General features: G+C 33.8%; 1 protein-coding gene across 1 annotated transcript in view; it reads left to right on the top strand.

Moving 5' to 3' along the window:
- The window catches only part of LOC145681692 (glycine receptor subunit alpha-2-like), a 44,769-nt gene that overhangs the window by 7,915 nt on the left and 18,714 nt on the right, over window positions 1–18,140 (top strand). The window contains exon 3 of the mRNA XM_081753311.1: window positions 10,021–10,235. Within this exon, the coding sequence (XP_081609437.1) occupies window positions 10,021–10,235 (215 nt within the window). The remainder of the gene's footprint in view (window positions 1–10,020; window positions 10,236–18,140) is intronic.

Below are 18,140 nucleotides of genomic sequence, written 5' to 3'. Positions count from 1 at the left end.
AAAGCAGCAAAAAAACTGGTAAAACTAGATTTATTTAAGAAATGAACAATTGAGGAAGCAGAAGGGAGCCCGAAATAGTTAATTTCAGCAGCAAAACAGTGAAAACAGTCAGAGAATATTAATATAGAATTCGATTCCGAAGACGCCATGTTTGTCGATATGAATAATTGTGGACAGGAGCAGCATTAAAGTGCTTGGATTTTAGTGTTGCGAATCTTTAAGATCTAAGTGTCGGTATTTTAAAATATTTAAATTTCCCTTTCACCCCTCCCAAAGTTCAGTTTACGGTTGCGGCAGCCTGTCCATTTATATATTTGGGTAGTGTATATATTTGTATATGTAGTGCATGTGATTTTTTAACATGGCGGTATATAATTTTACTGTAGTTACGGTAATTATTATTATGGTAGTGTAAACGTAAAAAAGGGGACTCTCATTTACTCCTGAATTGACTCAAGCTTCCAACCGAAATGGGTTGAACGATTATTCGTTAGGGTTCTTCCCCGTCAGGAAAGGGACCCTTACCATTAGCAGTTTTGATATGTCCTTTCATTGACATTAATAGTATCCTGAAAACATTATTTAGTTGGTAGAAGGGCTACTTGGCTCTAATTATTTCGCTTTTTAGATCATAGAGCCGATTGAATGAAATTCAAAAATCTCGCTTGGTTCATATATAGTTAAATGATGTGATAATGTGTATTAGTATGTATCAGTATTTGCTTTCTTGGATATGTGGAATGCAATGTGCATGTGTATAATTGAGTATGTAGATTTTTAGGAGTAAGGTGTGAATGAAAGTATGACATATTTATTGATGGTCAGTGTATTGTTGTTTGTTTACTTATCTCTTTGGTCCGTCATAATAAGTACGTTACTCCTCAGTGAAGAATTTCATATGGCTTATATTTAACGATAATAGTGCAAAAACATGATTAACAGTGCAAAGAATATTCAGTCGTGAACAGGTTGTTTCCGTACTACTAGCGTCACCGCGTCCGAATTCAATATTCTTCGTTCCTAGTGTTCTGTTACTCTAATACTTAGTGATCTGGTTTATACGAAATTGACCTTTCCTTTACAATTAACTATGAGTAAATATTAGTTTAGAGCCATAAGAATGGATTTCTAGGTAACTCACATTGCAAGCTACCTTTCTGGAAAAGCACGATCATTTATATAACTTAATAATCAGAATATTAATAATAATAAACTTTACATTCCCACTTAACTCGAAGTTTTGTCTATATGGCATTATTTTTGTCGCCAGGGTGCATTTACGAATCATCTTTATCCATTGCTTTCTGTGAGCAATTGCATTGTTGACAGTTTTGTGATATATAGTTGCATGCTTTTCAGAACATTGAACTTTCATTGCATACAGGATAATTTCGAAGCCGTGAAGTGAATTATACTGTAGTTTGTTACGAAAGAAATTCATATCCAATTCATATAGGATCACACGTGTTAATTAATGGATTACGGTAATTGCTGATCTTAGTGTAGTTAGTTAGATTGCTTTGAAGTCTTGGGCTTATCGAGAAAGTATAGGGTGTCTAAAAATAAATCGACGTCGTAGAGAAAAGTAAATATATATAAAAGAATAAATCAGAAATTATACTATTGATATGTAAATGTGTATAGTAAAGAGTATGATTAAATAGTAGGACGCCCATGTGTATATGTGCCCAGTGGTAAAGTTTGCCACGAAGTATACATTATATATATATATATATATATATATATATATATATATATATATATATATATATATATATATATATATATATATATATATATATATATATTTCTTAGTTCATTAATTCTCACGTAAGGATTTTATATGCGAGTGGTGCGATACGTAAAAACGATGGATGGTATTTTCACTTAGTGGCTTGACATTTCCATAGTAAATATACCGATTAATTGATCAACCGGCCTGACAGTACAAACAATAGCAATATAGCAAGCGATCCCAGATATTTCGCAGTTAATCACGTAACAGAATAGCTGTTTGCAGAATTGGTACAGTTTAAATATATGCATTTGGATTGCATCTATGATAATACTCTGCAACTTTGAATTTTTTCACGTCACCCGACTAAACCCGGTTCATTATTGCTTGTAGAGGTGGCGAAGTGGACAGGAACAAATAATCTAGTAAATCTATTACAGCAGACTCTTATAATACCGTACCAAGGCGTCTAACCCCAATACCCATGAATTTTCACTTCTTTTATTTCTAGTATATAGTGTTTGAAATTAGTTGACGCATCAACGCTTGCAACCTTGCGGATTGGTAGCTACTAATAATATTTGTCGGACAACTTCCTAGTACAAAATCTATTTTTTATTTATATTTTTCGTATTTGGCAAGTCTCTGTTAGGATTCGTTTTGTTTCGTCGACTTTACTCTAGTTTTCCATACTTTCCTCGGAACTCTTCTCAGTTTCTGAGGAATCGGAAAATTTTTTATATAGAAATTCTAAATCAGAGACCACACCAACTTTCCGGTAGTGCCGGGGTCACCCAGGTCTCAGCGGGATACAACGCAAAGCGAGATTTCCATAAAGCCATTATCTTTGTAGAAATTTCGCTCTAGACACGGACTAGCTGTGGGTTTGGAGATATTTATTATCTTGGGCTACGCATTTTAGTAGGCCACTTTTTCCGGCATATAAAAGTATATTTGGCTGTGAAAAGTTTGTATGTTTCAATTCGACCACTTATCTTTGTAGTTTTAGTGTCCTAGCTTATTTCTTTGGCGTCGCTTCTCTCTCTCTCTCCTCTATCTATTCCTCTATTCTCTTCTTCAAGATCATTTTTAATTTTTAACCTCCCCCCCCCCCGCGAGTTTTGAACTTGACATATATCAATCATTTAAAATGTATCATTTGAACCTGAGTTACCAACTGAGACGTAGCGAGACATGATTCGTAGAGGTATTCATTGATGTGAAGTATGAAGTAAATGTTTTCCACCATATTGACAGACTGCAATAGCGAGCGATAGTCCGGTCTACGATTGATTTTTCTTTCGTTTCCTTCCATCATTATCCGTATAAAACCTTCCGTCAAATTATTAGCTATTCGTATATTTGTTTCCATTGGTAACGCTGAAGGTAATGGTTGTGGTTCTTTGGGCCCAAGAGTATTATCAATATCTTTAGCTTCATTTAAATCTATATTTTTTGTGTTTACGTGCCTGCCTTGTACATCAAATGATCACTATTCTAAATAGAATACTTGAAAATGTGAATTTTATCGTTATGCGAGGGAAATTGCGTATATATATATATATATATATATATATATATATATATATATATATATATATATATATATATATATATATATATATATGTGTGTGTGTGTGTGTGTGTGTGTGTGTGTGTTGAGATATGAATATGTGTGGGATGTGAATATAAAATTGAAGTACAGATGGTGATCAGAAAAATGGAAAGACCTGAACGAAATTGCAACTTACCAGATTAATATGGTGTCGGGCCACCTTTCGCCTTCAGAACAGCCTTGATGTGACGTGGGATGGAGGCATAGAGGTCGTGAATGGTAGCAAGTGGAATTTTACACCATTCCTCGTGCAGGGCTTCGGCCAGTTCTGTGAGAGAGGATGGAGGTGGAAATCGTCGCCGGAGTCGTGTTTCCAAGACGGACCACAGATGTTCAATTATGTTGAGATCTGGGGAATGGGCGGGCCAGGGGAGGTGTTGAACTTCATCCCGATGTTCCTCAAGCCACGCTGCAACAACGCCAGCTGTGTGAATGGGTGCATTATAATCCTGGAAGATGGCGTCATTGTCCGGGAAAAACATCCGGACCATAGGATGCAAATGGTCTCCTAAAATTGCGACATAATCGTTGGCAGTGATTCGTCCGCTAAGTGTGACCACAGGACCCAATCAAAACCATGATATGGCGGCCCACAGCATCACCGAGCCGCCGCCATGTTTCACATTTGGGCGGAGACACTGCAGATCATAAGCTTCTTTGGGCGTTCTCCACACATAAACACGGCTCGTGCTTGGGAATAGGGTGAGGGATGACTCATCCGACCTTATCACACGTTTCCAGTCCTCAACGGTCCAATGGCATTGTCGCGGCACCATTTGCGGCGTGCGAAAGCGTTATGGTCCCTGATGAGCGGTTTGGCCCGTGCAACACGACCCCATAAGTTCATGTCATGTAATTCGTGGCGGACTGTGATTGTCGAAACAGGGTGGGGGAGGTGCTGATTGAGTTCCTCCGTCACTTGCTCCGCAGTGGCACGACGGTTCTGTGTGACAATGCGCTTTAATACCCGGCGTGACCTGTCACTAGTGATTTTCTTTCGCACAATGTTCCGCTTCCCCGATGTGGTTTTCCCGTGTGTTGTGTAGGCCGTCATCACCTTCGACACTGTCCCACGCGACACACCTAACACAGTAGCCACTGCCGTCCCACTCACTTCACATAACCGCACACCAACAATTGTCCTCTTTGAAAATTTGAGAGGTCTCCCATTTTACACTACCTCCGTCTGCTGCAGCCACTGGATACTGCTGTTCCACTGCGCCTGACGAAGTATGGATACCGACCTAACACACCACGACCAGCGGTCCGGTGCTGCGGGCGCTACGACACCACTGCCAACCCATATATCTGACGTGTTGCCAACTATAGGTGTTTCCATTTTTCTGATCACCATCTGTAAAATGTATAATGTTGAAGTGAGTAGTTAATTATGTATAAAGGGTCTTATTACATTGCCCCGAACAGTCCTTGGTTGCCACGGTTCCGAAATATCCGATAAATATAAAATGTAAATGTTAGAAAATACCGCCGCATGTTGGATATTCTTTTCAATCTGTGTAACACTCTTGAGCAACATACGTAAGAATAAACATTAGCTGTATTACACTAACTGAATGCAGCATGGGTTTAAGGCAGGTCAACGTAACCCTAATGTATTACTAAATCTATCCTCAGACCAGTAAACTGAAATCCTACTGTATAATTACATTCTGATTCCATTCCTTCTGTACAAATCCTAAAACTCAACCAGTGTTTCCACCTTTGTAATCGTGCTCTCACCGACGAAGATCCTCCTAAACTTGAGAAATTCTCGTTTTATATATATATATATACATGTGCGAATTTAACCATAAATGTGCTTATCCTAAGGTATAAGGCAAGAGTAATTTAAACCTGGTCAATGAACTAATTAATCAATTGGAATGACCAGAGAAGCAAAATAGTCGCCGTGATAGTAGAGACGAAATTTTGTCCTTGTAATCCAAAAGTGGGAGAAACGTAGTCATAAGTATACCTACAGACAGAATATATGTTGGTTACGATTAGTAACCTAATCTCGTATGTGTATACAAAAAATTAAAGTAAGGTGAAATGTTTGGACACCAGAAAAGGGAGCTTTGATATTTTGTGATATTAACGCTCATCGCTAACTACGAGACAGGACTCGTAAATTTACTCAAAATCTTTATGTATGAGAAAGGACTCATTCAACCCTCATATAAAGTTTTTTTCTCTATTTCTTCATTCAGTTATGATCTTGTAAACCATAAGTACCATATGTTCCAAAACTTTAAGTGAAAATATATATATATATATTCACATGTAGATTGATACATTCATATGTATGTTGATTGCATGTTCATAATAATTTGTGTCTAATTCTAAAATAAATGTAATATATGTTCACCAAATTGTAGTTAGATGGTTTCTTTTAAAACTATTATTACCCATGTTAATACGCTGTCCTGTATGTATGTGAGTGTGTGTGAATGAACAGCTAATTTAGTCTTAAGTAGTAGGATTTAATATTGATTTACTGTGATAGTATTCATAATAGTAAGTGTGTAATAGCATCTCATGTGTGTTAGTGTATGAGGAAGGTTATAAAAAATAACCGATTCTAAAATAGTTTAAATCGGCTCTAGGAGAAAAGCCAAAATAACAGGATGAGCCAGGCTAAAGACAGTCTTCTCAGAAATCTTGAAACTTCTATTTGTGGAATATATATTACTTTAATTTTTTTCCTTAGCTGATTCAAATGCATGTTCGATTTCCATTTTGGAAGTTCAAATAGTGGATACAGATTATTCAACATCTGGAAACAATAGACAAACAATTAAATTAAAACTTCTCGTCACTTGGGCTGGGTTAGGGCAACTCCCACTTGCGTAGTTGCCAGGATCCAGGTCAGGGTCGTATGAGGGAATAAAACATACCGTTTTCTTTCACAATTATTTAACTTAATGTTTAGGTTATGTTAGCTTTCGCCAATTATAACAGCCCAAATATTACGGTAGTTGAAGAAAGAGAAAAAAATCAGTTCAAGCATGCGCAACGAGTTTATCAAAAAAATTTCAGGTTCTTGTTTAGTGGCTAGTCGAAACGAAAGAAGACTCAACGTCGTTAACTTAAATTGAATGCAGAAAAAAAAATATCAAACTTACATATGCTTAACTCTATGAGCAGTATTCGAAATTATAGAATTGAAATTTTGTCGTGATTGTTTATTTGTGCCAATCAGTCAACAGTTACATTGTAACAAGTATCAGGAACAACAGAATAATGTTTGTTAAATATTTGCCTACATCGCAGTATGTTCAAACAATTACGATATTATGTTATTACATTGACTTAATATAAACATTGTATCAATTCTCACATTTTAATATCTTTTATAATACATATTCAGTTCTTGATCACTCAAAACTAACGGTCCATATGCTCTAATTATTCATTTAACAAAATGACATTATCATTACTAAAATTATTACTAAATAGACGTTCACTATTTATAACCCTGTAATTCATTTGAATGAGGCGACAACATAAGCCCTACATGACTGCTACTACATTCTCATTGTACTTTAGGACAAGTAAGTAGCATATATCAACCGCACGTAACACTTCTACAAAAAAAACTACTATTAATGAGATGAGATATTTACAAATGAAAAAAATGTTCTACTTCTAATTCTCTACGACAGGGTATACATATCTTATGAGAGATTGGAACGTCATTATCAACATTATTATCACTTTTGACTTCACAATATAATGTCATTAATTTTCTAGAGCAATAAACACATGATAAATTTCAGATTGTGTGTAAGAACGACAAATTGAATAAGCGTAAGTACGTATATGTTTATAAAGAAAGTTGAACATCAGTCAGCTATGTTGACTTCCGATGAGGCAAATATGTAAGAAATTCCATAACGCGTTGATGGCATCTTTAAACTAAATATGTGCCCAAGACAGGGTCTTGCACGAAAGCATATTCGAACAATATTTTAAATATAAAAAAACTACAGCTGGAGGTTAGCTGAAATCTGCACAGATCAAGTATGCACTCGCATATCATGAGACAACAACAATGAAAACGGTACATTTACTATCCTAATTTACCAAAATCCTTTCACATTTAAGATCCAAGATATATACGAAATCTTGTTCAGAATATAATTTCTTAACCTACATAAAGCCCTAACCTACGCAATTGAAATACATGTTTTATATATATATATATATATATATATATATATATATATATATATATATATATATATATATATATATATATATATATATATATATATATATATATATATATATATATATCGCGAAACAAAATAACAGGACATTATTTAACAGTAATCACACAATCAGATTTCCTAACCTAACAATCGAAGTAGATGCATATTATGGGACACGTTCAATTTGAATCTTACCTAACCTAAACAACTTAAACACATTATTAATGGGGCACACGTTCAAAATGACATCTTAGAGTGAAAAATCTTACTTAATCTAACAGTTAAAAAGAAATATCTCACAAGGAAAATATTAGAGAAACCTTAATATCAAGTGGTGCGCTCAAAGTAAAGTTCACCAACAATTTTCAATGTTGATCACATATGCTTATGATATCTTTTTATTGAGTGGAAACGAGATGAGCTGTCTAAACGCGTAACGCCTTTCGTTTTAACTATACATATTTATTTCGAAGCACTCCATTTGGTGAATTCGTGATTCTGTTTATAATCGGAACAAGAAGAAAATAAAATAAAATGGATTAATATTACCAAGTTAGTGGGGGTTCCTACAAAATAGTCCTCTCGGTCCTTGTCACCTGGATCTCTGGCTTCACAGGACAGGATAGGTTAGCAAACCTATTTATTCACACGTCGAAACTGATCTCCTCGGGTATTAGTCCCACGTCCTATTAAATATGGGACCTTGGTTCTAGTATCCGATGAAATGAACTTCAACAACTATACTTCCTGCCCATTACTTCATATCACTCGTAATGGCGGAAGTAACACTCGATGGCTTTTGGCCAAAACTTGTTTTAATGAATTTTTACTTCGGTCAGACTCCTCAGTGTTCCTTTTCTTCCAAAATAACTCAGGTTAAGACCAATTAGCAATTTATACTAGGTTGACTTCCGAAAGTTTATACTTTTGATTACGAAATTTCTAAGTTTGAGGAGCTGACCTAAGCCATCGTTCTTTTTACACTGTATAACGGCGTTTCACTGCGTCATCATTCTCGCATCACCAGACCTTAATAAACGTGTTTTCGATATAAGATATGTGACTATGACTGAAATAATATTTATAGTCATTATACATCAATACCGACATTTAGCCTCCGAAATAAACTAATTTAGGTCTTAAATTTAATATTCTAATCCTGTGGATTCTAAATATGATAAAATTTTCTTCTCACCTATATCCGCTCGGTGTTGTTGATACAATTTCTAGGACAACCAGTAATTTTCAACCCGCCTATGGTAGCCATCTTGCTTAACAGCGATTGCTTGACAGCGATTCGAATGCCCTCTCGTAGCGATAGCCAAAATGAATAACAAATGAACGCCAGTTTGATTAATAAATGAATGCTGTATAACAGCATAATTACACCAGATATTAGGTAACTTTTAAACTGAAATTTAGTAGTATTTAGTATATTTATGCTAGTTGTCCTAAGAATACTTCACAGTCTGCAAATAGACTGTTGCATGAGTTGAAATAAATCGGTAATAACTGGGTTTTAAAAAAAAATAGAATTTTTCGAATTAAATTTTCAGATGTGTTTACGTGCATATCTCATATTAAAATTTTGAGTACATTTATCCTTCTGTGCCATGTCTTTTGCTAACAATTGGAACGAATTAACATTAAAATTAATATAAACTCACATAACAAAACTGGGCACAGTAATACTATACGGAAACCAACTTCAACCGGTAAACATTGCAATACAGGAGCCAACTTAAACACAATGTAAACAACCGGTAATAATCGGTCTGTTACAGGAACATGTGTCTCTTTCGGATCACTTCAGAATTGATCCTCAAGTAATAGCATTCGAATATGAATTACCTCTTAATAACTATTAGAGTTTCTTCACCATATTCCCATATTTATCTAGTAATTCCTTTTCCTCTAAATTCGTCTACTCTTCCTCTTCTCTCCTACCTTCTTCTTCTCCTTTCTCACTCTTTCTTTTCCTATTCCTAATAAAATTGAAGAGGGGTCGTGACTGGGAGTTGTCGATATAGACACGGTCATGAAAATTGCTTTGATGTTTCTCTTCGGAAGTCCGATATGAATTAGTAAATCCTGTAACAAGTATCTGAAGCTAGAATATTAAAATTTATTTATTTTAATTTTATATTTTGACTGAATTATCAAAATTATAAGATTACAATTCAAAAGATTAGCGACACAGCATTCTACCTTTCCCATTCATGACGTTTTCTCTTCAGTGGCCAGAAGCTTTCCGGGAGTCCTATGTGATCAATGCGTTATTTAATTTTTGTTTCTTCTTTGTAATTTTTCAATAACTTATCTAAAATATATCATTAAAGTTGTTAACTTACATAATTTTTCTGTCTTTTTCTAAAAGTGCTGGAAATCTAGTAAAATATTTAGTAACTGTGAACTTTTAAATATTCATAACAGTAATAATAATCTTTCTTACTCAGAATATGAAGCTGAATTTATATTTCTACCTTCATTGGCAAGACTTTGGTGTTACAACTCCTTTAAAGAAAATAGGTCTTTCATATGAGGACATGAAGAATTTCTGGCGGCCTAGAATTGTTGTATTAAATATGGAGACAATGGCTACTAAATCTGGAATTCACGACATGATTTATTTTTTCATCACAAAGGACCACTGGGTTGAATACTTGTACGGGTAAGTTAATTCATTTTAATTTCATACTTCGTTAGATTAATGTTCATTGGAAACTTTAGATGCACGTGAAATGTAATAAATAAAAGTGAAATAACAAATGATAAACATTATTCTTTATAGACATCTTAACCCCTTACCGCCTGCCGTGCCATATATGACACATTCCCTTTTTTTCACTTTAGCTTTTGTGTAATTTATCAAAGGCGCCAATTGACTGTTTCGTCTACTGTGTGAGATATTGACGTGTATGAATAAGAGATTTTGGTGTCATCTGGAATGTTCTTTGTGAGTTGTATTAGGCGGGGAAACATTGGCATGTGGTTTTTGTGAAGCAGTGGATTTTTATCAGTGAATATATATATATATATATATATATATATATATATATATATATATATATATATATATATATATATATATATATATATATATATATATATATATATTGCGAAACATTGTACGCACTTTTCCAAACAAAAAATATTACATTCAAAATAACTACTTTGAGATGTATTTCCAACAATACAATCTTCGTTTTGTATATTCGTATCGAGGAATGTGAAAAAAACAACGTATGTGCCATATATGTCACACCATGCGTTTACAGGTACTTTTATGTTCTTGAAGTGCGGAAATGACAACTACTATAGTCGTTCTGCAATTCTGTTACAGCAATGGATCCAGGGTTTTTTTTTATGATGGACGTTCATCAGTAGCTGTTAGAGAACTTCCAAATGGTGAAGACAGTGAATTATCAGATTTATCCGAAGATGAATCAGCACTAGATCCAAGAAATACCAATATTTTGTTATTGAACTTAGATGAAGATTCTGTTGCTCCTTCCTCTGAGAGGATCGTCATACCCAATTCCGATGATGCAATGAATTCAGACGTTGATGAAGTCCCTCTCTGTCTCATAAATAATTTTCGGGATAGGAGGTCTACGTCATAGAGCAATTTGAAAAGCACCAAGCGGAGACCTAGAAACATGGAAAAGTCCCAAGAAGATGTAAAATTTCAAGGACCTCAGAACTTACCTGAAGAAATAAAACAGCTATAAACGCCTATTGAATATTTCAAGTACTCTTTCATTGATGAGATTCTTCATTACGCAGTTGAACAGTCAAAGCTATATCCAACGCAAGTTCGGCCAACAAAAATGACTACAAATAAACTTGACAGCTTATTGTGTGGTTTTCTACATGCCAATCATTCAACTTGCAGCTACTAGACATTACTGGAACGGAAGGCTTGGTCATGATGAGGTAAATCAGGTAATGAGTTGTGATCGGTTTGAAGAGACCAAACAATTTATTCACTTCAATGCCAATTCAACTTTTATTCCTGCAGGAGAACTTGCCCGTGGCATACTTTATAAGATTAGGCCTTTTCTTGAACAGATACGAGAACGTCTGGGAGAAGTCTCCAAAGAAGAATTCTTGGCAGTGGATGAGCAAATCACTCCCATAAAGTGTAGATCATCGATAAAACAATATAACGCAAAGAAACCTCATAAATGGGGTTATAAAGCATTTGTTCTGAGTGGAATTTCAGGTTTCAGTTTATGTTTTCGAAATATTTACTGGGGCTTAAAGTAATACTATTCCTACTGCAGCTCTATACTTAGGCGATAGTAGTAACATTGATGTTTGGTTGACTCAGTCTGTACCTCGAAATATAATCCACAAAATATTCTTCGCAATTGGTTTACAAGTGTAACCTTAGAATTGTATCCCTGCGCACTTATAGGAAAGTTTACCTTACTGCATAGTGTGTCATATATGGCACGTACTTATTTATCGTTGTAATTAAGTGGAAACTCTAAAAATTCAAGTTCCCATATGTGGATTTTCAATACTGATTATTTTTTTTAACTAAAAGAAAAAATCATGCGGAAAGGGGTTAATGTATTCAAAATACATTGTGTATCAAAAAGAACTTTACAACTTTGAAAACTCATATTGGTTTATTTATTTATCTTACAGACATGATTTTGGTGTCATTTTGTAGCAAAATATTTCAAGTTTTGACTCACGTAGTACTCTAGTTCAGAAATAAGCTACCGCAAGCGCTAGCGGCGGTTGCAGCAAAGATGACTGCTTTCACTGATTACACAGGGCCGCATAGGTTCTGTTGTTTTTATAATTTTGGGTGTTTTATATGCATTTGAACATGCTGAAACCGAAACTGGCACTAGTTTTCTCATATCACGTAAGAATTTCTCACAATTCACGATTTATATATGTTGATTGCGGTATGCATGTTTAAGCGTAATTCAATTGATTGACGCTAGATGTCACAAGTACGTGATGAAATTGTTCAGGCAGTAATAAAAATGAATATGTTTTAAATGTAAGGAAGTTTAATTTAATTAAATTAACTAAAATTTTGTCTGCATGAATATTTAAAATATTTCTATATCAAACCTTGTTATCTCACTTCAAATAAATTTCATATTTAATTACCGCAAATCTTAGATGTGCTCTAATAGTATGAAATGTTAATATCGTAAGTTAGTTCTCTTTTGTAGTTCGTTGAATATTGTGTTGCCATGGCACCTCGTGGTTGTAAGAATAGATCATTTATTTTGTTCAATCTGTGGTGAATTTGTTCCACACAAACAGACAGAAAATTTGATTTTGTAAGAAGGGCATATTTCGCATACTTCCGTATGGAACTTGGAGATCAAGATAAATAGTGGACTCCACACAATCTGTGTACATCTTGTGTGGAATCGGAACGGAACTGGAGAACTGGAAAGCGGTCATCTATGCCATTCGCAGTACCAATGGTGTGGAGAGGACCCAAAAACCACAGCAACGATTGCTACTTCTGTTCCTATGAAATTGTAGGACACAATACTCGAAACAAGACAAATATAGTGTATCCCAATATTCCTTCTGCAATGAGACATGTGCTGCACGGCCTAGACTTGCCTGTTCCGACACCTCCAAGTCTTGAGTTTGTAAGTGATCCTATTGTGTTCGTACAGTGATTCAGTGGAAAATAGTGAAATAGAAGATGAAGTTTACAACCCCCCTAGCTGATCTCGTGACCCTATACCACTCACTCAACGCCAGCTCAATGATCTAGTTAGAGACATAAATCTGTCTAATGAATCTGCTGAACTTCTTGGTTCCAGACTTAATGAAAATAACTTGCTGGCTTGTGAAACATTTTCCTGGTACAGATATCGGGAAAAAGAATTTGTGTAGTATTTCTCAAAAGAAGGTTCTGTCGTGTTTTGTTGTGATGCGTCAGGTTTGTTGATCAAGTTAAATTTCCCTTGCCTTTCTAATGATTGGAGATTATTCATTGACTCGAATAAAACAAGTGTAAAATTTGTTCTGTTATATAATGGAAATAAGTTGCCTTCAGTTCCTATTGCTCATTCTGTGTGTATTGCTCCCTTTTGTTCACGCAACGGTTTGATAGTATTTGTAATGCCACGCTATCGATAGTGATCATTATGACAGGCGATAGGTGACATTTACTAAAGCCCTTGAGTCGCCACTAGAAACATTGTTCTAGAAAGATATACTTCAACGCATCCAGATTCGTTGAACGAGTTGACCTTACCCCAGAGAGCAGACATAAGAATGTACAGACCTTTTGTGTATAAGGGTAGTTGGTTTAAAGGATTATGACATGAAACATGAACTCTCTATATGCAAAACATGAACTCTCTATATGCAAACATACTTAACTTCTGAAAACAAACAACAAAGTAGTTTCAAATTTTATGGTTTATATTTGGTTTCCAAAATAGTAAGGTCCAATAATGATCAATTACAATAACTAAAACTTTTCCTGAACTGACAAACGTATTTCAAACTATGTCATAATTTCATTATTTTCCATCATCGTCATTAATCTTCAACTTTAGATGTTGGTCATGATCATAAATAATTGGTTAGACTTCTTTCTTCGATGACTTTTCAGATGTATTGACTTCAGTTAGTTAACTTTCATGAATTATAAATTAAAATAATTGTGTTTGTTATCTTGTAGCTTAATATATATAAAACAATTATTGAGTTGTTTAGATTCCTTAATTATTTTATCATTTCACTTATTTATACATTCATTTCTTCGTACGTAGCTCCATTATTTATTTATAAATTACTTATTATTTTCTTATCTTATTCTTCATATTACTCACTTTTCATATTACTTATTTTTATCATCGCTACAGATTACAATTACACAATTAGACTTGCACTTCCTTTCATGAAAATTCATAAAATCCATATTTATAAAAAGATCTCATCGTTTCAGAAGGTTTGGCGTTTCTTCTCCAATCAACAATTAACTTAATCGTCATTTCATGACTAAAATTATAAGTAACGTCAGACACAAACATCTATGTTTTCTACGAAATATTGATATCAAAATTTAGACATTTTTATTACTAGTAAACACAATTAAATGTCCCACATTTGAGAATTATTAGTATTAGTTTACGTATACAGAAATTTAGATTTGGCTTCAAGATTTAACTTAATGCATTATGAAGAACATTTGGGAGAAATCTGTGGCAGGATAATCCTGCCGGAATTAGCTGGTTATTCCTGTTTCATTATTACTCTCACTTATGCCAACAAATAAATATTAATCTAATTTGTTATAATTATTTTATAACGTTTAAAACGTATTCTAAATACTTATTCAGATTCGTATCCCTTTTGTGACTTCAGAAACATAATCAAAATCTAAGAAATTGGATTTAGAATTCACTTGCTAAATTACCTTCTTACTTGTAGAAGATTTCATATATATTCTATCTTAATAATTACAATTTTTTCTTCTTTTAGCAAATGTACATTGGCACCAAAATTATTTCACATTGCCAATCACTAGTCTGTAACCTTCGGTGCAGGTTCAGATTTCCTCAACTAAAACAAAATATAATTAAACTAACAAATAACATTGAAACATAAATAATAAACATAACTGTGCAAGTTAAATATACATATAAGCACCATTAAACATCAGTGACCTGAAAAATTGTGATGTAAAAGCGAAAGCTGGAGCATCACAGTTTTCCGCCACTGCCAAAAAAATTTTATCTGTCGATAAAATTTTACGTGAATAAGTTATTTGAACTCCAATTTCATAAATATGAACAAACACATAACATCTCATCACAGCACTATTTCTGCTTAGTTTCACTACTATATAGAGTCCAAGATTTTGCAATGATAAATTTTAAATTCATTATTTACAGATATATTTACAATATTATACACATATCCACTAAATTTAATTAGTATTTACACAAATTCAAAACTTCATTATGTTTGGATGAATCTTTTTTTTTCGAAAGTTTAGGTTTGCTTCTTCGTATGTCTTTAACTTCTTTCTTTTCTTTCTTACCATTTTCTTTTTATTCCAATACTCTGCGATACAAAGCATCTCAATTTGTTCCATCCTTGTTTTCTCTTTTCGCTTCATTTCTACATTTCTTGATTCTTTCTTTTTTCTCTTCCTTATTTTTTATTTTCTTAGTCTCTGTTGTTTTATATGCATTTCGGACTCCTTCCGAAATCTCATATGCTTATACCTATGTTTCTTTTTCACTTCCTTCCAAAATTCGTGAATTTTCAAAATCTGATTGGTCGATAGTCGTCTCCGTGTGTCCTTTCTTCCATTGATCATCCTTCTGATACATTTCTTTTTCCTTCTTTTCCAAGCAAAAAGAATCCTAGAATTTCTCGTTATCTGAAACTTGGGAAAACCATATGTATATCTGATACCTGTAGATGCACTATCGTGATCTCTCTGTTTCAGTTCATTATTGGACGAGTAATTTTCTTTGGATTTTTCTTCCATTACATATTCCTTTCCTGGTATTTGACCTATTTTATTCATTTCACATTCGCTTTTAGTCACAGGTGTGGTTTTTTGATAATTCTCTATTTTATCTTCTTTGCCACATTCTTCGATTTCGGCTTCTTTGGGTTCCATTTCTTTGTTATCATCTTTCCCACGTCCTTCCATTTCGCCTTCTTTGACTCCCATTTCTTTCATTCCAGATTGGATTTCTTCGACTACCGTTGACGGGAAAGTATATAGTTGTCTAAATTCCTTTCTCATTTCTCTCCTGAATTCACTTGCTTCCTTTATCATCTCTTTAGTGGAAACTTGCACTTCGCACTTTAATTGAAGTAATTCTCTTAATATTATGTCAATTTTTTCTTCAATCCCTATTATTTGTTTAGTCTGTTTTGATGAAGTTCCGAGTTTCTCCACATCTGTACTCTTCTGCTCACATTCTCTTTTTTTCTCACTACCTGATTCCACTTTCTCATTACTCTGTTTCTCATTTTTGTCTTGTTCACCATAACTAGATTCACTTAATCGTTCATGATTCGTATTACCACTATTATTAAGAGTATCTGTTACAATGTCCTTATCGCACGTAGAAAGTTTATGGTAGTTGACACTATTCACTTTAATATTCATTTCAGTTCTTAGCGTCATTGCTTACATATCAAATACATTCATAACCCGTTAGGATTTCCATAACAGCTTTATACTCCCAATAGTTCACTTCAGCATTGTTACAGCGTTATTTATCACTTCGTAGCAAGTCTCTCTTCTTATTGTCGTCTCTCAGGGCTACGGTGTTCCTCTTTCACATATCCTGGCTGGGTCGCCATTTTGTATTGCTCCTTTTTGTTCACGCAACGGTTTGATAGTATTTGTAATGCCACGCTATCGATAGTGATCATTATGACAGGCGATAGGTGACATTTACTAAAGCCCTTGAGTCGCCACTAGAAACATTGTTCTAGAAAGATATACTTCAACGCATCCAGATTCGTTGAACGAGTTGACCTTACCCCAGAGAGCAGACATAAGAATGTACAGACCTTTTGTGTATAAGGGTAGTTGGTTTAAAGGATTATGACATGAAACATGAACTCTCTATATGCAAAACATGAACTCTCTATATGCAAACATACTTAACTTCTGAAAACAAACAACAAAGTAGTTTCAAATTTTATGGTTTATATTTGGTTTCCAAAATAGTAAGGTCCAATAATGATCAATTACAATAACTAAAACTTTTCCTGAACTGACAAACGTATTTCAAACTATGTCATAATTTCATTATTTTCCATCATCGTCATTAATCTTCAACTTTAGATGTTGGTCATGATCATAAATAATTGGTTAGACTTCTTTCTTCGATGACTTTTCAGATGTATTGACTTCAGTTAGTTAACTTTCATGAATTATAAATTAAAATAATTGTGTTTGTTATCTTGTAGCTTAATATATATAAAACAATTATTGAGTTGTTTAGATTCCTTAATTATTTTATCATTTCACTTATTTATACATTCATTTCTTCGTACGTAGCTCCATTATTTATTTATAAATTACTTATTATTTTCTTATCTTATTCTTCATATTACTCACTTTTCATATTACTTATTTTTATCATCGCTACAGATTACAATTACACAATTAGACTTGCACTTCCTTTCATGAAAATTCATAAAATCCATATTTATAAAAAGATCTCATCGTTTCAGAAGGTTTGGCGTTTCTTCTCCAATCAACAATTAACTTAATCGTCATTTCATGACTAAAATTATAAGTAACGTCAGACACAAACATCTATGTTTTCTACGAAATATTGATATCAAAATTTAGACATTTTTATTACTAGTAAACACAATTAAATGTCCCACATTTGAGAATTATTAGTATTAGTTTACGTATACAGAAATTTAGATTTGGCTTCAAGATTTAACTTAATGCATTATGAAGAACATTTGGGAGAAATCTGTGGCAGGATAATCCTGCCGGAATTAGCTGGTTATTCCTGTTTCATTATTACTCTCACTTATGCCAACAAATAAATATTAATCTAATTTGTTATAATTATTTTAT

Source organism: Thermobia domestica, chromosome 3 (assembly GCF_964235325.1).
Source record: "Thermobia domestica chromosome 3, izTheDome1.hap1.1, whole genome shotgun sequence".
Classification (NCBI taxonomy): domain Eukaryota; kingdom Metazoa; phylum Arthropoda; class Insecta; order Zygentoma; family Lepismatidae; genus Thermobia; species Thermobia domestica.
This window is presented reverse-complemented; position numbering and strand designations above follow the sequence as displayed.